At 42.8% G+C, this 21,391-nt stretch overlaps 1 protein-coding gene across 1 annotated transcript in view; it reads right to left on the bottom strand.

Annotated features, from left to right (window-relative positions):
* The window catches only part of ZEB2 (zinc finger E-box binding homeobox 2), a 333,333-nt gene that overhangs the window by 13,234 nt on the left and 298,708 nt on the right, over positions 1–21,391 (bottom strand). Inside the window, exons 8-9 of the mRNA XM_033946430.1 lie at positions 15,984–17,947; positions 6,030–6,210 (exon numbers count right to left, since the gene is read on the bottom strand). Coding sequence (XP_033802321.1) covers positions 6,030–6,210; positions 15,984–17,947 — 2,145 coding nt within the window. The remainder of the gene's footprint in view (positions 1–6,029; positions 6,211–15,983; positions 17,948–21,391) is intronic.

The following is a 21,391-nucleotide window of genomic DNA, read 5'->3' as shown; positions in this document are numbered from 1 at the left end:
CTGGGTCTGTATATCTAGCTCCATTTTTGCATAATAAGATTCAGACTTTTAGTCAACCCTACACGAATGTGGCTGTATTCCACCTCTCATGATATAATTACATTCTTTAGCATAGCATTATAATTACCCTATTAGCCTTAGCAATAGCTTCTGTTGGAGACTGATCATTTTAATAAGTAAAATGAAAGAAATTTGGGGTTTCCTTTGGATTTTATAGCATAATTCCATTTAAGAATGATAAAAGGAATGAAGTGTTGAGATTTTGCAAGCAAGAGTTTTGTTGTATGAATCTATGTTTTGTCGTCATTGCTGGACGATACACAGTAATACTCGGAATTCACTCCTTATTACAGCAAAAAGAGCTTCCTTTCATTTTTCTTATTCGATGCAGGCTTGATAGTTATTCAGTTCTTACTGCACAGACTGGATAAATTAGAGTTTGAATTTGATGTAGGACTCTATTTTGTGAAAGTTTGGAGCGTGAAAGAAAAGTGTACAGGGATAAATCTTGATGGGACAGATTTGAATAACTTTTGTTCAGCATCTCCACACACGTGCCCATTTGTTGTTCCTTACACACACACATTGACCGAAAAAGTCAGATAAATGCTTTATAACTGGATCTTGCTGTTCTAAGAAGGTTCTACATGTACACGCAGAAGGAAATTTTCTGTATAATAGCAGAACTGCTCCCAATTGGGGAGCAACAAGGGCCTTTAGGTGCCGCTGGGGATGATTCCATAAAGGATGTCTAACAGTTGATTGACAACCATGTAAAGCGGTGCCTACATGTTAAGTGCCGGTAGATGCCGTTTATAGAATCAGGCTCAATGAGTTCTACAGGTGTCAACTCAAAAATCTTATCACTTTAATTTGAGTATCACAGCCTTGCATTAAAAGGGAGAGGATTAATAATGGTCAAGAGAGCCTAATTGATTAGCCAGAAGAGTTGGCGTTTTCTATTGCACCAGGGCAGGGGAGGAAGAGGACTGGTGGCCACTGGCCCACCGGAGTATTTCATTTTATGTTTGGGGAAGGAGGGCAGGTGGGGTGGGGCTGGGGTAGGTATGACAGGCACCGGGGGGGGGGGGGGGGAAAGAAGTGTTGGGTTGATGGTAAGGGGCTAATGCATGCTGTAGTATGTTTCAATATCAACTTTCCTGTCAGTGCTTTAGCCAATCGCAGCTCAGGCCCTGAGCAGCAAATTACTATAATGGTTTTGGCACAGCATTAATTTGCATGCTCATTATCTTGACCATACCGGGGGCAATTCTTTTGTGCTAGTTTCATGGTAGACTCTATTGTGAACATTTGAGCCTTGGTCCCTTAGATTGCGAGCCTGATGGAAGCTGAGATACTACTGAAAAGGGTTTGAGTAAAATCCAAATATACAAATAAACATTTTGCACCCCAAGGCACAATTTTAGCACTGCAAAACATTTTGAACCTCAGAGCACTCATAAATGTTTTGAAGTCCAGGACAGTGCAAAATATTTGGGGGTGAAAAACATTTAGCACTGCAAAGTATTTAGCCCTGCTTTCAAAGTGCAAAATATAACACTCCTCAGGGCAGGGCGAAACATTTTGGAAGTCGGTTTAAAGTAGAGCAGCTTGAAGGTTAAAACCAGTGGTGCAGCGAGGGTGAGAGGTGCCCTGAGCGGTGGCCCCCTCCCCTCGCTCTCATCTTCACCCCTTGCTCCTTCCCAGCTCGCACCCCCTTACCTTCCCCCTTACCTCTAGTTGTTCACTGCCACGAGCAATGAGAACTTCAGCGTGCTCCTCGCAACCCCGTCAGTTCTCCCTCTGATGTCACTTCCTACGCGTGGCAACCAGAAGTGAGGTCAGTGGGAAAGACGACATGGTCGAGAGGAGAACGTTGAAGTTGTTGCTTTTGGCAGTGAACAACTTGAGGGACGGGGGAAGGGAAGGGGGTGCACATATGGTGAGGGGAAGAGGTGGAGAGGAGGAGGGGTGCCGATGCCCCCACGACCATGGCGCACGGGACAGACCACCCCACCCCTTACTATGCCACTGGGCAAAATAATGGGACTGATGTCCAGAGGAGCTTGGCTCAGATCCCCCTCACAGCCTTTAGCACCCTGGGAAGCGACTTAGTGGTTAGAACACGGGCCTGATGCTCAGGGTTGTCGGACTCAAATCCCACTGCGGTTTCCTGTGATCCTTGGACACATCACTAACTTTGCTGAGCTGCTGCTGAAAAGGGTGTGAGCAAATAAATAAACATTTTTCACTCCAGGGCAGTGCTGAATCTTTAGCCTGCACTATATGCTTTCTACCACCACGACAGACGACGCGAGAAAGCTTTTCTCTGCAGGAACTGAAGAAGCACCAGGGACATGGAAGGGATTTCATGGAAGCTATGCACTTGTCTTATGGGGGTTGGGTCTGCCATGGCATTGGCTATTTTCAGCTTCATGAACATCCTTGGGTACATCTTTTTTTTCATACACTTTATATTATCACATTTTGAGACATCACCATTGATGTGCTTCATATTTTTGAATGCCTTTAGAATACTTGTTGCAGGTTTCCGAATCTTGCTGCGCCTTGTCAGGTAGAACCGATGTTTCAGCCGTCAAGCTGTGGCTTTCTTCAGGGTATGCTGTGAGGTCTGCAGTTTGTCTTTATATAGTAAGTCCTGATACCTGATTGGTTGGGGATTGAGGTGAATGAGGCAGGAAAATCTGTTTGCCACCAATTTGAATTTTGATGGGAAAGTTAGTTGGTCACAAATTTGAATTTTGGTGGGAAAATCAGTTGGTTTCCTTTTTCCTCCATAGAATGGGAAAGTCTCTGGTGAGTTTAAATATGGTCTCCAAGTGAATCTGTGTTATAGATTATCTCAGGGTTTCTGCAGTTGGCATCATGCTTGTTGCAGGTTTCCGGGTCTGGGTCAGAGGGTGGAGATATGCCAATTTTACATTAGGCTTTTATGTTTAGTCCTCGGTTTGTAAAATACATCATAGGCTCTAGATGTTTCTGCCTATAATGTCACAATCTATATGAAGTCAAATAGAGAAAATTTCTTCTTCTGAGTGAAGCTGTAATATAATGTAGTAAGTAATTGCCACACTCACTATTCACATCAAAGAAATTTGTTCAAATCAAACTTATTCAATTATTCAACAGTTGTTCATTTATCCATACTTCAAAGAGTACTATAATTCATAAGGTTTATAGATTAATCTTTAAGGTGACCTCAGTGGCTACACTCTAGCATCATATTGCGTGTAAAGCTAAAGCCATACCATAGCCAGCCTCCTCATCGGTCCACCATGTATTTCTTATACTTATTATAATTTTAGTGAGATTTTAAAGCCCATGATAACTTATCTTGTCTAAACTTGGGGCTCCGACGTGAATTCAGTGTTTCGCCAGAGAGCTGTTTCAAGGAGCATCCCCATTTAGGACATCACACCACTATCTCAGTGTAGATCTAAATATTGCCTAAAATGTCTGCATTCCAACAGCCACAACTTTTCTAAAATGGTGCTGCATGCCTCAACAGAACAAAAAAGCGGGGGAGGAACTGTGCACACCAGCCTGAGATAAAGCAGAGTTTATTGAATACAGTCAGCGATTATAAATACAAAGCATATAAAATGGCCAATCTATCTTGTGGTTACTTGCAGACCCAACACAGTCTGTGTTTCGGCTTCGAAAGAGAAGCCTGCTTCAGGGGTACAAATGGCAATCCAGTAGATGGCGCTGAAACATTTACACATCTATATCTCACAACGTGAGAAACTGGTGAGAACTCTTAGGAAAGGTAACGTATCACTCGGGAGCTGCATAGCTTCATGCACAGAAACAGAGTTCTCACCAGTTTCTCATGTGAGATATAGATATTTAAGCCCTAGATGCACTAAATTGCTTTTGGCCGATTCTGCAGCAGCAATCGATGTGCTATCAAGTTTGCATATGACTCCCCCACCCACCATGGCAGAGATGCGGTAGGAAGGATACCCACTTCTTCCTGCCAATGTGACCCTCCCCCCCTGCAGCAATACAGCAGTAAGGATGCCCATTCCCTCTTGCCACCGAAGGCCCACTCCCGTACCAGGTGCCCCCAAACATCCTCTACCCTTCCCCTTTCCCCCCCAAATAAAAGGCAGGAGGAATTCCCACTCCCTCCTGAAACCGGAGGTCCCCTGCCACCCCCGAACCTTCTCAAAGACGTTGGAGCAGGACAGAAGCTCAGTCCATCCTGCTCTTCGGTTCTCTGCTCCAGAATGACGAAGATTTCCCTTAATGGTGCATGATGTGATCCACGGGGAGGAGCCTAAGGCCCTGATTGGCTCATGTGCCTAAGGCCCAACCCCTTGGGAGGGGCCTTAGGTGTCTGAGCCAATCAGGGCATTAGGCTCCTCCCTCTGTATCCCAAGATACAAGGGGGAGGAATCTAAGCCAATATTGCATGGCCAGATCAGAAAATGGGTGATCGAGGGGAAAAACAGGCGGTGAGCTGTTTTGTGAATCGGGTCGGTAATAGTGATCATCACTAAAGTTGTGAAAACAGCTTTAGCGATGATCGCTGACTTTAGTGCATCTAGCATCTAGCCCTAAGTATTTCAGCAGTTGATGTGTACAGTTCCTTCTCCACTTTTTGCTCTGTGGGGTGGTTTGCCTTGCTTTTTAACTGCTGCATGCCTCCATGCATGTCATGTACACACACAAATATAATATTAAATCACAGATATTTATATCTGCTATTGACAATATGTAATTTGATACTTTTGTTTAAATGGGTCTGTTACCAGTAATTTACTATTTTATTGTAATCTGCCATGAATTCTTTATAGCACTGGTAGAATATAAATTTAATGTAATGTACATAATTATAGTGCCTTACTTTAGATAAGCAATAGAGAAGTTTGCCCTTATTGAGCCACTTTGCATTGGACATTGTTCTAATTTTTCAAACCAGCCATCTAATTCCTTAGGGACCCTTTTATATACCATACCATACTGTTTTTATACTCCGCCATTATCAGGAAGGAATCAATGTGGCTTACATAAGATTAATAAGGATTCATAACAGTAACATCAAGGATCATTTAATATAGAACTGATGTCTTGAATTACAGTGAGAATAAATGCGTCTTTAGTGATTTTCTGAACTGAAGGTAGGAAAGGATCTGTCGCAAGCAGGTTATAAGGCAATTCTAAATCTTGGGACCTTGGAACTTGAAGGTAGACTTGAAGGGTGATTTGTTTTTCTGGATTTGATGTGGAGAGGGACGAGGCAGTTTACAGTGATGGGTCGTTCTTGAGTTGTAGAAGGACTGCGTGATCTGAATGGCCAATGTTAGCCCAGTTGGGTTTTCCTCATATATAGCCTTGTGGATAATACGTGTGATTTTAAATTGGATTCTGTTCTTAACTGGCAACCAGTACAGTTCTGCCAGTAGTGAACTGGCCCTCTTAAACTGGGTCTTGTGAAGGGTCCGCCATGCTGCTGTGTTCTGGAGCAACTGCAATCTCTTAAGACCTTTCATTGGGATGTTACCATATAGAAAGTTGTAATAGTCCAGATATGGGAGTAGGATTGCTTGAGCTGCTATGCTAAAGCTGGTCGGACTCAGGGCTGATCTTATCATTCAAATTGCCTCCGTCTGAAGAAAAAAAGTTTTGACCAGTGAGGCAAACTACTCTCCCATAGTAAGACTGGAATCAAGGACAATGCCCAGCACCTCTGACATTTTGTCTAAGGATTTTCCCACAGCAAATGCACCAAAGTCCATAGGAACTGAATGGGCTTCAGAACATTCGTCGCAGGAAAATTGCTAACGTGATTTTTCCAAAGGGGTCCTTAGTTAGTCAGTCAGATAAGTCAAGAATGTTCCCTTCATGTGTCCCCCTGATCTGTTTCTCTTTCAATCATCTAATATGATTTAAATGTTTAGGCTGCAAGCCGCATCTCAAAGTATGTCTAATAAACCTGTAACACAGAGAAAAGTGAAGTGCGTCAATAAATGAAAAGACACATGATATGATACCATTCATACCTGTGTGTTCATATTTGTGTCGCAGAAGGGAACTGCTTTTCTGGAATGTCTTGTCACATAAGTCACAGGCGTACATGCCACTTTCTGTTTTCTTGATCTTCTTTCGGGACAGACAGGAATCGGAGTCTGTCATATCATCTAGACCTGACATGTAATCTGGTGTTCCATCAAGCAATTCTCCCTGCGAAGGAATCAGAGGCTTTATTTAACCTGTTTCCCTTAGGTTTACAATCTCTTGGGTATCAGTAATTCACAAATAATTTGATATCTAATATTTACATAGTAGATGACAGCAGATAAAGACCCGAATGGTCCATCCAGTCTGCCCAACCTGATTCAATTTAAATTTTTAATTATTTTTTTTCTTAGCTATTTCTGGGTAAGAATCCAAAGCTCTACCCGGTACTGTGCTTGGGTTCCAACTGCCAAAATCTCCGTTAAAACCTACTCCAGCCCATCTACACACTCCCAGCCATTGAAGCCCTTCCCAGCCCATCCCCCACCAAACGGCCATACACAGACACAGACCGTGCAAGTCTGCCCAGTACTGGCCTTAGTTCAATATTTAATCTTATTTTCTGATTCTAGATCCTCTGTGTTCATCCCACGCTTCTTTGAACTCAGTCACAGCTTTACTCTCCACCACTTCTCTCGGGAGCGCATTCCAGGTATCCACCACCCTTCCTAACATTGCCTTTGATAGTAAGTTATCTTGTGCTTATTTTTAAAGAAACAACTGTTTTGAGGCAAAAATCTTACCCCCCTTTTTACAAAACAGTAGCAAGGTTTTTAGCGCCGACCACGGCATAAACAGCTCTGACACTCATAGGAATTCAATGAACGTCGGAGCTGATACCGCCATGGCCAGCTCTAAAAACCGTGTTACTGTTCTGTAAAAAGGGAGGGGGGTAGGTATTTTTGTTCTCCACTGATGCTATACAATACAATATGTTATTCTTAAATTCATTTCTAAAAGAGCTGAACCTAAAATCTGAAAATGTAGTTGTCTCCTGTTCAAAACAAAACCTTAGAAGTCTTTACTACATAGTAAAGTCTTTTTAATTGAATTTCTGTTTGCGTACCAAACATTATTATACAAACCATTTAAATACAAATCTTACAATTGAAAGCCTCAGGATATATTTTTATATTTAATTTGGTATTTTGGAACAGGGAATATTAATAATAGTTTTTATTGATGTTATATCTATGCTAAAACTGCCTTCAGCAGTAGCAATAATGCATGTGGATCAGTACATGATTAAATTTTGTTCTGTTTGTTTTATCTTGATCCAAAGAGAGCACTTGTTTGTAAGATCACATGAATTTCCATTTGATATCACAGAAATTTGTATTTTTTTTTTTAGGCTAGGTTTGCAGTAATTAATATCAGAGAGATTAAACAAGCTTACATATGTTTACAAAGAGACAGATGCACTATAAACTAGAACACTAGAACAGCTGTAATAGAGGGGAGAGTATTATTCACGTTCCTTTCGTGCGAGGGAGGATTATGTTCTCTCGTGTTAAAACCACACCTGATTTTCACATTTCAAACTATAAAACATTTACCAGGCCATAAACCTGTTAATGCAACCTAATAAAACATGAGAAGTGGCTAGCAATGTACACACTATAATTAGCATACTGAATTTAAAAAAAAAAAAATGAAAAAAATGAGGTGAATTACGGATTCACCATTCAAACCTGATGCAGACATTTAGGGCTTCTTTTACTAAGCTGCAATAACGGTTTTAGTGCGCGCAGAATTGCCGCGCGCACTGGACGCTAATACCAGCATTGAGCTGGCATTAGTTTTAGCTGCGTAGCGCGGGTTTAACGAGTGCTAAAATTCTGCGTGTGCTAAAAACGCTATCGCAGCTTAGGAAAAGGAGCACTTACTGCCGTGGCGTATCTCCCACCTATGGAGTTAGCCATGAGATAAGCTAGTCAACCAGACTCACCGGTTAGGCTGTAGCATGCGTTTCCTCTGACGATAGGCAACCATGTGAAATGATTAAAGAATGTTTGTAGAGTTTTTTTTTTTTTTTTTTTTTTGACATGCATGCCTTGGTACTTAGCTATTACTCATCAAATTGTTGTTTATATACATTTTTGACATCTTGGTCTCAGCCCCTGCTTTTCTGCAGCAATTTCAAGGGTATATTCTGTGACAGGATAAATTCTGAGCCACATTTGGAGGAAAATGGTTTCCCTCTGCATATTGTTTTCACATATACCATCACTACTCCTCATTTTCTTATTTTATGTGTTTTGTTCTAGCTTTTAAATCGGTTGATCTCTCAGCAATGGTATGTTTTGAATGTTTAGTCTCTAGCACTAGTATTCAATCTCTTAGGGCTATTCATTGTCACCATATTATACTCGTTTTCACCAATATATTCTTCTGATGGGTTATCATTTTTTCCTTATTTTTCTCTATTCGCGTTCTTTGGTGCTCATATTCACACAGCTTTACACACCGTTTTCAACAACCATTTTTCATCCTCGCTTTCACTGGTTCTTTACATACAGTATATAACATTTTATATATAACTGGTTCTTTACATACAGTATATAACATTTTATTTGTCATTGCCATTTCTGGAAATGACAACATATGTTTCCATAGGATCCCTGATGAAGGCTATCATACCAGCTGAAATCTGAAGTCCATTCCACTGCTATACCACTTGTCAGCTTCTTTCGACTTGTTTGTAATTGGAGTGATCACCAAAGTGACATGATTTTAGTACAGATCTCAATATAAATTGGCACGCCTATGGGATTACTGACTTCTTTTCATGTGGATTTTTGTGCTATTTATAATTGTTTTAAATTTAATTTGGGGCTTTGTGTGGTCAATAAACCTGTGAATTTCCAGTTCATCGATTCCACTTTCTGTTTGCCGGCATTGTTTTTTGTGGTTTCCCCTGCATATTAACTGATACATTTTCCCCATTATAAAAATAAAGCCATTTTTGAATCTTCCTTTTATTTTGAGGGGAAGGAGAAAGGGATCTGAAATATTAGCAGAGGGAGAGAATCAAGGAAGAGGAGATATAGGATTGAGGATTGGGGTGGAGAAAGAGAACAGAGCAGGGTTGGAAGGTTCAGGGACATGGAAGGGTTAGGGAGGAGGTTTCTGGTAAAGAATGACACGGGGACAGATTTTTTTTTTCCCCATCCCTGGGGGAACTCATTTTCCTGTCCCGTCCCCATGAGTTATTTTCCTGTCCCTCCCCCCATTCCTGCAAGCTCCATCTTCATCTGCACAATCCAAAAACACTTTATAATCATAAGTGTTCAAGGCTTGTACGGTTAAGGCAGAGCTTACAGGAATGGGGCATGGACAGGAACAGCGACAAAACTCACGTGGACGGGGGAAATTGAGTTCCTGCTGGGTCGGGGACATATTTGTCCCTGTGTCATTCTCTAGTTTTTGGATCCGGGAACATGGATCCAGATTAGAAGGGAAGCGTTCCTCTCCTTGCTCTATTCATACTCTGCCTCAAATTCCTGTCACCTCTTAGGGGTGTCAAAGTCCTTCCTCGAGGGCCGGAATCCAGTCGGGTTTTCTGGATTTCCCAATGAATATGCATTGAAAGCAGTGCATGCAAATAGATCTCATGCAGATTCATTGGGGAAATCCTGAAAACCCGACTGGATTCTGGCCCTCGAGGACCGACTTTGACACCTGTGCCTGAGTCTAACCTCTCAAAATCCCATCTGCCCTCCTTCCCTTCCCCTTCATTTTCACATGTATACAGATGCATCCTAGTCCTATCTTTCTTTCTCCCTAGTAATCCATACTCTTTTACCTTCCACTTCATCTCTTATCACTCCCAGTTGCTTTGTTTCTTCATATCACCTGATTATTTTTTATTTTATTTATCCAACTTATTATACAGTGCAGTGTTCAAACCATCCGTCAGAACCCTGATTACAAAGGAGAAGATCCCTTTCCACTAGAGCTATTCTCCTGAAATTTTAAAATAATGTAAGACGAGATACCTACGATGAGCAGCTAGACTGTTCCCCCTACCGTAGGTGTTTTCCTCCCCCTTTCTTTTCTATCACAAATTGGAGTTCTTCCCCTGTCCCATTTTGTATTGTAAGTTATTTTTATTTTTACTATTTTTGTTAAACGGTATTAATTTTATTGTATGTTGATACCAATTTTATTGTAAGCCGCTTGGTTGGTGACGGGACAAAAGCATGCAAGACAAACGCGCGCCGACAATTCAGAGCAAGATTTGAGCGCGCCGCAGGAAAACCTTCTTTTAAAGGGCTCCGACAGGGGGTGTGTGTGGGGGGGGAACCCTCCCACAGTACTTAATAGGGATCGCGCTGCTGTGTTGGGGGGGGGGTGTAATCCCCCACATTATACTGAAAACTTAACTTTTTCCCTAAAAAATAGGGAAAAAGTTAAGTTTCCAGTATAATGGGGGGTTACAACCCCCCAAACCCCCCACACCAGCGCGATCCCTATAAATAAAGTGGGGAGGGGTTCCCCACCAACACCCCCGTCGGAGCCCTTTAAAAGAAGGTTTTCCTGCGGCACGCTGAAGTCTTGCGCTGAATTGTCGGCGCTCGTTTGTCGGCGCGCGTTTGTCTCTTATGCTTACGACTATGAACCGCTTAGTTACTCTGTGATTTGAGGGATATCAAGAAATAATAAAAATTTTAAACTTCCTAGCTAATCAGAGATGGCAAGACAGATAACAACTAGGAGAGAGAAGTAGCAGAAAGGCATAAGAAATGCATCTAAGTGTATTTATCCTGGCTTCAGGGAAGTCTTCAGGCTTATGCAAGTTAGGCACATGCCTAAGGTCTAAATATATAGGAGGAAACTCTCAGATGTGCAAATTCAGGACTCCCAAGGCACATTTTTGCCCTGATACATCAGATGCTAGTAGAAAGAAGCATGTACGTGTGGATGTAACATACAAATGAAGGCAGATAAAGACCTTTATGGTCCATTCTAGTCTGCCCAACAAGGCAGCCAAAGTCCCTGTGTGAAGCTCATTTAATTTTTTGCTTTGATTCCATCCTCTTTCTATAGAGCAGGGGTGTCAAATGTTGGTCCTCGAGGGCTGCAATCCAGTCGGGTTTTCAGGATTTCCCCAACGCATATGCATGAGATCTATTAACATACAATGAAAGCAGTGCATGCAAATAGATCTCATGCATATTCGTTGGGGAAATCCTGAAAACCCGACTGGATTGCAGCCCTCAAGGACTGATATTTGACACCCCTGCTATATAGGGATCCTCTGTGTGTGAGAAGGGATGGCAGAGCCAGCAGGGGGTATATCTTCTTACCACCCAGCAAGGATAAGAGGTAAGCAGCATTTGTTACCTGCTGTTTCCTCATCTACCAGTTTTCCTCTGCAGTTAGAAGCATATGAAAAGGCTTGCAATGGACTTGTATTACAATGGGAGCACACTGCACTTGTTTGCCTGGAATTCACCAAAGGGTTATCCCATGGGGAACCTGACAATTCCATGGCAAGGGCTAGAATTACAACCTTTTGTACAGCTGAGGAGCTGCATGGAACCGGGAGCCCTGCTCCTGATGATCAACACTTAAAAGCGATCAGTCAGCATTTAAAACATTATACATTTGCCTCCCTTCTATAATCCTGCAGGAACATTTTTGATCGGGAAGGGGTAAAACGCGGACCTCACTGACCTGACGGACTTCGCGGATCTAAACCCGTACGGCCTTAAAAATCAGAGGTCCGTGTCGGTCCGTGTCCGTGGCGCTTGTAGTTTCTGTCGCTGACAGACCTGGATGAGATTTTAGCGCTGACGGATCCGTCTCAGCAAATGGAGGGAAAAGTGTTAGGATCCGTCAGCGCTAAAAAATCTCTTCCAGGTCTGTCAGAGCCAGAGACTAGTGCTGGAGCGGCAGAGCAGAAGCCAAGAGAGCGGGGACATAGGTTTTGGACGTGCGTTATGAAAAAGAAGTCTCCAAACTCCAGCACTAGTCTCTGGCTCTGACAGACCTCGAAGAGATTTTTAGCGCTGACGGATCCTAACACTTTTCCCTCCCTATGCTGAGACGGATCCTTCAGTGCAAAAATCTCATCAAGGTCTGTCAGCGACAGAAACTACAAGCACCACGGACAAGGACCGACACGGACCTCAGATTTTTAAGGCCGTATGGGTTAAGATCCGCGAGGTCCGTCAGCTCCGTGAGGTCCGCGTTTTACCCCTTCCCTTTTCAATCTTAGCGTGCAAAATTGTGCATGCAGGTTCAGAAATAGCACCAGGTATGCATGTAAGTTAATTGGCAAGTTAACCACTGACTGGCACTAACAACCAATAATTGGACTTAATTGGTACATAAGAACATAAGCATTGCCATACTGGGACAGACCGCAAGTCCATCAGCCCAGTGTCCTGTTTCCAACAGTGGCCAACCCAGGTCATTATGCCTACGAGTAACTTGCACTGTTTTTATGTGTATAACTGCATCCAGTCACTATTCTAGAAACTATGTGGAAAATCTACAGTATAGGGCATAACCGCAAGGGGTGCGGATGAGAGAAGGGAATTGGGGAGGGGGGGATCAGTGGCATGCCCAGTACTTACACACTAAGATTCTAGAGCACTGCCAGTTACTCATGCAACTGCAACATTTAGTCGTGGCCACTTGCACCATCACCGACATGGCACAAGCGGCCTAAATAGTTTGCTCATGAATGCCCATTTATGCTAGCCTTCTATAACTGCAAATCTATGCGCAATTCCTGATAGAATTCACATTTAGTGCTCAGTATCCGAGCACCTACATTTCAGCTCCATTTTCAGACTTACTCCCTCAGGGCCGGATTCTGTAAATGTCACCTACATTGGCCCGCGCCTTCAAGAATGGTGCCGACCACGTGTCAATCATGCGTAGGCGCTGGTAATGTAGGCCAGGGTTTTAGAGGCCTACGTTACCGGTGCCTAAGTCTGATGGAGAATCACAGAAAGCGGTGCCTAAGGTCATCTACTCCCCCTAAGCACACCTACTTTGAACTTAGGTGCTGCTAGGTGCCATGCTTAGATTCGATTCTGGCGCCTTTTTTCAATTGTTTTTTTTTAAACTACACCTGCTGATTTTTACTGATTAAATTAGGCAGAAATTTGGTTGGCCTCCAGTAGTGGCATGTATTTACAAAAGAGCATGTAACTAGAAACGTACCATTTTACATGCATATCTGTAAACATATGTGGATACATGTTTTGAGAGCTGGCATTTATGCATGTCCTTGATGCAGCTCTATATAGAATTACCCTCATATGGATAAATCTACTGGAATTCTTACAGACCACCCCCAGCAATATGTGGATAGTACTGAGGCAGAGCGAAGACAGGGCATAGATGACCACCCAACTTTATGGATAGCTGGTGATATTCATCCACCATCTTGTTTTAGGCCAGCAAAAAGATAGTCTTAAACCATATTCTATAACAGGCATGTGTAACTCCTAGGCACACCCAGACCCGCTCTTGCCCCTCTCATGCCCATGCCTCCTAAAAGTTGGGAATGAGAGAAATTGCATGCACAGCATCTAGAATAGTGACTATGGTCAGTTTTCTCAGCAACTGCCAATTGGTGCCAGGTAGCATCAGTTAATACTAGGGCTGCACATCTATTAATCACAATTACAATTTTTAATCATATAAAGTGCCCCCCCCCACCCTCACATTTTAATGACGGACCAAAATGATTAGAAAAATAAAATCACCAAGCAACAAAGGTAAGAAAAATGATTTATTTTCAATTTAATAATTAAAAACAGGTCAGTTCTGAGAAGTTACTTCTCCTGTCTATATTTGCCACTGTACGAGTATAGAAGGAAATGTGAAGGGGGGACGCTTTATGGGGTGAATTCTATAAACGACGTCCCGATGGTAGGCGGCGGTAGGTGTCCTACCGCTGTTAAACCAGCCAATCGGGACACATGTTTAAAAAAATAAAATAAACCACTACCCAAGGCAGGTAGCCTACATTGTAGGATTTTATGCGAGCCTAGGGAGAAGCACAGAGCCGCCTAAGCTCGCCCAAGGCTAGGCGTGGGCTCGCCCAGAAGTGGCCTTAGGCGAGCTTAGGCATAGACACGGCTGCTGAAATGATCGCGGCAAGGGAATCTCCCTGCTGTGATCAATTTAGCGGCCGTGGCAGGGAACCCATCCTCCATGAAGACAGCTGGCAGGAGGGATGCCGTGTCCCTCCTGCTGGAACCCCTGAAGCCCCCAGAATTTCCGCGGCAGGAGGAGTGTCCAATTCCTCCTGACACCATCCCCTGAAGATCACTGGCAGGAGGGATGCCTAGTCCCTCCTGCCGGAAACTATCCCCCCGAAGATCAACAGCAGGAGGGATGCCAGTGCCCTCCTGCCAGACCCCCCTGAAAACTCACCCCCACTCTGACACCCCCCATGCCCACCTGGATTCCCTTCATACCTTTTTCTTGTATGCCGGCCAGAGCGATCCTTACTTTCTCTGGCAGGCAGGCCCGACTCCACAGAATGATAGACCCTCTCCTTCCTGGTGCATCCTGGGATGCACTGGGGAGGGGCCTTAGGTGCCTGGGCCAACCGAAATCTTAGGCCTCCCTCCCATCCCTTGGGTCACCCTCCTTGGGAGTGGACTAAGGAATTTGGCCAATCATAGTCTTAGGCCTTAGACATCTGGGCCAATCAGAGCCTTAGGCCCATCCAGGAAGGGGAAGCCCCACCATCCCTCTGGCCGGCCCCACCATCCTCTGGCCAGCATACAAAAAAAAGGTATAGGGGAGATCCAGGCAGGATTGGGGAGGGGGGCAGGTTTTCAGGGGAGGTCTGGCAGGAAGGAGTAGGCATCCCTCCTGCTGGTGATATCTTTTTTTTTTTGGGGGGGGCGTGTTTCCAGTAGGAGGAACTGGGCATTCCTCCTGCTGTTGATCTTTGGGGGGGGGGGGTTCCTCTTGCTAGCCGACTTCACAGCTGGGGGGTTTCCTGTCATGGCTGCTGAGCTGATTGTGGCAGGGAGATTCCCTTGCCGTGATCAGCTCATTGGCAATGCGATTCTTTTGCCGGTGCCTGTGACATGGACGCAGGTTAGAGAATTGGAGTGGTTAGGCGGGATTAGGCTGCGATTCTATATAGGACGCCCATATATGATTCTCAAAAGCCGCTTAGGTGGTTGCTGAGACTGAGCATCGTATACAGAATCAGGTCTTACGTGATTAAAAATTTTAATCGTGATTAATCGATGTGCAGCCCTAGCTAATAGCAATTAAAGTCAATAATTGGCTGTTAATTCCACTTGACAACCAATTATGAAGGCTCCCTTCTATCAAGCCGCATTAGGGTTTTTTATTGCCTGCTACCCTAACATGGCTTGATAAACAGGGGCCTAAATTAAGTTGCTTGTGTATTGGGCACCCAATTCTGTGCATTAAGCATAAAGTTGGGTGCCAACTTTATAATTTAAGGGGTATATATTTATTCCAGTGGCTATATGTATTTTCAGCACCACTGACTATGCAGAGTGGCATTAAATAGATATTTTAAATTCTACAGGTGGCAATTAAGAAAGAAAACCAGGGTTTAATTATTGGCCTGGAAATATATTTAGTGACATCAAGTAAATGTAGATATATCTAGTGTTCAGTATTGATACAATAGTTTAATTGATGAGAAATAAAACTAAACCAACAATACAAATAAGTAGCAGCAATTGTTTAAAACTGTTTTTGCTCCTTTTCTAACCACATTGCTTAAAAAATATGCAAAGAATGTTATAGTTTATTCTTGTAACAGTAACACTGTCCATGTGACATTGAACATCAACACTTCTCATGACCATAAAAAAAGAAAATTATTTTGTTCTTTCTTACTATTTTTGTTACAGTTTGACAGATTACAACATATTTCCTGCTACACTTGGAAATCATAAGTAATTTTGACAATTTACCTGAAAACCTTGTTTCCGTTGGTATTTTCTCCTTTGCTGCATGTCAAATGTAGCTGCCCCAGCTGGATAAGTGTAGGCCATGTGTGGTAGGAAGCTCATGTGATCTAGGCCTGGGTATGGTCGCATCCCAGGAATGCTGGTCTGAACTTGGGACATAAAAGCAGCTGGGGGAAATGCGCTTTGCGGTGGAAGTGTTGCGTACAAAGGTTTGGCAGCAAATGGATTCATACCAAATAGCGGGTCAGTGCTCTTATCAAGATTATTTGAGTTAGAAAATTCCTTCTTTATGAAAGTCAAGTTTAATGGCTCATCTGAATTTTCAGATGATGAGGAAACACTGTTATGGTCTATACTGATGTTATTGGGTTTTGTTTTGTTCTTTATGGCAATAACACTTTTGGGTTCCTTCATTAGTTTTGGTAAAGACAAGTCCAAAGGCTCAGCCTGAAGCTCCTCAGATGAGAAACTGTTTGGAGTGTACGAACTACTATGGGAGTTTTTCGAAGATGTGGAAGAAAGATTTAAAGGAGAAGGAGTATTGCTCCTGGAGTGGTCCAATTTATCAATAACTGGTTTAATATTTGTAAAATGAGTATGTTTAGTTAGCCTGAGAGGAGTATCACAATTAGTGATACGACTATGGAGTTCAGCTATGGATGGTGAAATTAGAGAGTCCACAGGTTTTATTGGCGATCTTACTGATAAAGAGTCTTTAGTGGGAGTGTTATTGGTGGCAGCCAGCACCACCTCAGCAGTGGTTCTTTCCAGCGGTGGTGACCTGGAACTTGCGTACTGGTAGAGTTTTCTTTGCTCAAACCATGCCTTCACAAATTCCTGAGGAAGACCCACAGCAATGGAAATTTTCAGTAGCTCATCAGAGTTAGGCTCCATATTCATAGCATAATAGGCTTTAAGTACAGACATGTGGTCCTTGTATGGGTTGATGGGGCTAGTCATTCCTTTCTCAGAAAGTACTGATGACAACAGGAGGGCTTGTTTCTCAGCAAACACTCCAGGTTTATTGAGAGCCATATTTTCACTAGGCTGAAGGACTGCCTTTATTTCTTCGTTCATCTTGCACAAGTAACGTTCATGCTGATGTAAGGGAATGGGACCGGGAAAACTTTCTTTACAAAACTGGCAAGAAAATGGAGTTATGTTATGGTTCTCTAACATTTTATCTTCACTTACCAGATCTATCAAGGTACGCAGTTTCTCTTTTTTAATATTACTGAGCTGCCTTCTTGAGTCCGTTGTTAAACTTTGAAGGCAAGCTTTGGCTTCATTGACCTTTTCTAATGTATAGTCAATAATACTTTTAGTGGCACCATTATGACTCACTACAGGAAGACCTACTGGTGGAATTCCGGGGGAAGTAACTCCTTGTTCCTCTCCTTGAGATCCTGCATCCTTCATATGATATGCCTTCAGCTTTGCGATGTCATCAGACTTATAGTCCATTTTCTGCCTACATATGGTGTTGTCCACAATCTGTAGAACCTTCTGTACCTCACTTAAGTTACCTGGATATCCAAGTAGTGGTACTTCCATCCCTAAACCTAAGTGCTGCATCGAACTTTGAGCAGACGCGTGGATTTCTAATGCACTGGTTGCTCCAAGTCCACCATTCATAAAAGGACTAGGCCCATTAAAACCATGTGAAGTGGCCAGAAGAAGCTTATAGTCATTGAAATCTAGTGGTTCTGTTTTAATTTTCAATAAGCTTGATTGCTCAGACATACCAAGTGGTTTGCCATTTTCCAACTTGTGTCTCAGTTGTGTAATGGCTGAGTTAGTGGGTGAGGAAGATACAGAATTAGGAGAAGAACCCGTCTTGATATTGTTTCTCATTCTGCCATTTACAGAGATCAAGCCAATACATTTCTTGCTGCTGATGTGTGAACTATAGGAGCCAGAATGGGAGAAACGTTTCTTGCAGTTTGGACATTCATATGGTTTTTCACCTAAAATGACAATAAATGCTCAAAGTTAGTTTTTGACTTTTGCTAATTTCATTTAACTATAGATCTGATGTAAAACGATTGATAATGTAATCACAAGGAAAATTCAAATCAATACTAAAGTGTTTTTAAAAATTTTTATTTATTTTAAATTTTTCTAACACGCTTAAACCTAAGCGGTTTACAGAAAAACAAACATAATCAGCATGTAACTAAAACATACAAAGGTAAATAGATAAACACTTTCGAAGCATTTACAATCAGAATCATAAGTCAATCAAGAGAATGCCTCCACAAAGTTATTCTCAGCAGTTTCTTAAATTTTTGAATATCAGAAAGCAGCCTCAAGTGTCCTGTCAACTTATTCTATAATAATGCGCCTGCAACTGATATTATAGATGCTCTCAATAGCATAACATACTTTTGCTAATTCATCTGTTGATAATCAAAACATTCCCTCTGATCTTAATGATCTAGGAGGTTGGTAAAGCTTCATCAATTGTGTCAAGTATCATGGGATGTTAAAGTGAATAACTTTAAAAGTCAGCATCAAGACCTTGAAGACAATGCAAAATTTAATAGGCAATTAATAGGTGGAGTTTTCTCAAACTTGGTGTAACGTGTTTGAACACGCTTTTGCCGCATATCAAACATGCGGCCGCATTTTAAATGACTTGTAAGGCTCTGTGCCATGTTGACAGAATGCCTAAATAAAGTGCATTACAGTAATCTAGTTTTTCAATTACTATAGTTTGAACCACCACATGCAAGTCATAACCTGATAGCATAGGCTTTAATCTACTCAATAATTGCATTTGGAAAAACGTATAGTCGTTAGTGAACCTAACATGAGGAATTAATGCACGGTAAAGCCCATATTCTGTATATTGCACCCAAAAAATTGATTCCGACTAGAATGGGCTTAGCACAATTCTATAAAAGGTATGCACACCTTATAGAATGATGCTACGCGCTAGTGCATCACACAACTTTTAGGTAAACCCTTTTAAGCCAGGTAAAACCAGACCTAAATACTTGCTCCTGACTTGTGTATGCATCGGGCATATTCTATAACAGCTCACATAAATTTTAGGAATTCCCACGCTCCTTCCTGGCCATACCCTTTTCAGACTTGTGCATTAGAACTGGCATGCAGCACTTTATAGAAAATAGGTCTACCAAGTTGTTGCAAGTAACTCTCAATTAGTGCCAATTATGAGGTGTTAATTACCAATAAGCAGAACTAATTATTTATTCACTCATTTTCTATACCATTATCTCTAGGTAGCTCAGAACAGTTTATATGAATTTATTCAGGTAATCAAGCATTTTTCCCTGTCTGTCCTGGCGGGCTCATAATTTATCTAATGTACCTGGGGCAATGGGGGGGATTAAGTGACTTGCCTGGGGTCACAAGGAGCAGCGTGGGTATGAACCCCATAACCTCAGGGTGCTGAGGCTGTAACTTTAACCACTGCGCCACTCTAGAAATCATAATGTAGTAAAAGTGAGCCTAGCGTAGGACAATCAAGCCATTGTGATGTCACTGATGAGGTTGGCTCTCAGACATTGGTAGAATGAGGCATTATGACATCAAAATTCCAGCTGTGGTTACCAGAGACAGAAACTTTTCATACTATTCAATTTTTGTTACTGTTCTCCCTAGGGAGCTCAGAACGGTTTACATGAATTTATTCAGATGCTCAAGCATTTTTCCCTGTCTGTCCTGGCGGGCTCACAATCTATCTAATGTACCTGGGGCAATGGGGGGATTAAGTGACTTGCCCAGGGTCACAAGGAGCAGCATGGGTTTGAACCCACAACCTCAGGGGGCTGAAGCTGTAACTTTAACCACTGCGCCATACTCTCCACTTGCTAAACAATTAATTTATGCATACAAATCGGCTGTGTGAAATGATTTGAGCATACAAGGTAAGGTGCCGTATACAGAATTTGGGGGTAAGCGCAAAGTCTGTGTACAAAGAGCGTCAATTAAACCAATTTAAACAAATTAAGTTAGGTACTACCGGGTTGGGAGCTGCCAATTTAGGCACCTCATTTCAGGCACCATTTATAGAATCAATGTCCGGGTCAGAGGCAGTGCCTGGAAGTTATGTGGGAACGTCCAATATTCAGTGTGGTTTCTGCACAGCTAACTAGAAAAAGGGAGAACTACTATTTAAGCGGTCCTACTTGGGACTGAATATTGCTGATGCTTGCATAACTCCTGGCTCCTCCCAGACTCTGCCCTCAGACGTCTCTGGCCCTGCCTGGTCAGTCTGGACGGTCAGAGGGGATATCTAGCAGTATGGTCATGGTTGGAGCTGCAGCCTCAGCACCGTGAGGTTGTCGGTGCAGGCCCATATTGCTCCTTGTCACCCCGGGCAAGTCACCTGCTTCCCCATTACCAGGGCAGACTGGGATAAACGCTTGAGTACCTGAGTAAAACCGTTCTGGGCTCCCCTGGGAGAACATTCTAGAAAATTAAATCAATTAAAAAATGCTACTGAATTTTACCTCTTGAGACATTCAGCATGATTTAAATGGGCAGGATCATTTCCTGTCTGGTTAAATCAGTTTAAATACTGGGCCCTATGTTATATCTCAATAGGAAAAAAAAAGGGCCTATGTACTAAAGGTTTTTGTTGTTTTTTTTTTTACCCATGTTATGGGAGAAATACTTAGTACATGCAGGTAGACCAGAGATCACATAGGCCCTCTAAAGCAAGAGCCATTGTCAGCACAGCTGCCACTAATTAAGCCTTTGCTATTTCCTTCCTCCCCAGTCTGGCAACTGTGAATTTATCTTTTTTTCTGTCGCTGAGGTCAACGTAGCTATTTTGCATGATTGTATGAAGGTGGGAGTGAGGCTGACCTGTGCAAAGGTAGGTAAAGCACTGAAAGCTGAATAAGCATAACTGTTGAAAGAATTGGAAAGAGGTTTGTTTTTTTTTGTCTGTCGGACCAAGCAACTCATGAGTTAACACTGGCAATTTCCTTTCCCCTCTCTTCTGTCCAGCTCCAACATGCTCCTCGCGACGGCCTCGGCGCGACCCTCTGATGTCACTTCCGGGTACCACGACTAGGAAGGTACTTCAGGAGGAGAGCCAACATTGGCGCGGGCAGCAAGTTAGAGATGCTGCTCGGGCCAGGGAAGCTAAACAGGTAGGGGGGAGGGAAGGGTAGCACGCACGGCAGGGGGCCGGGCGGAGAAGAGGGCAAAAGGGGGGCACCACCGTCCAGGATGCCTCCCATCCTTGCTACGCCGTTGCTTCTGTCCCAGTTAAGTGGCTGCCTTCTCCTTCTCTCTCTACTTCTCCTTCCTACTTATCATACCTTGATCAGGCTAGTTCTGCCTCCTCTCAGCTCCTTCCTTCCTTCCTTTTCTTCCTTCCCTTTCTTCCTCTCTAGTTGAGCCTTTACTTGACCCATATACAGTAGTTGGAT

The sequence above is a fragment of the Geotrypetes seraphini genome, chromosome 5 (assembly GCF_902459505.1).
Source record: "Geotrypetes seraphini chromosome 5, aGeoSer1.1, whole genome shotgun sequence".
Lineage (NCBI taxonomy): Eukaryota > Metazoa > Chordata > Amphibia > Gymnophiona > Dermophiidae > Geotrypetes > Geotrypetes seraphini.
This window is presented reverse-complemented; position numbering and strand designations above follow the sequence as displayed.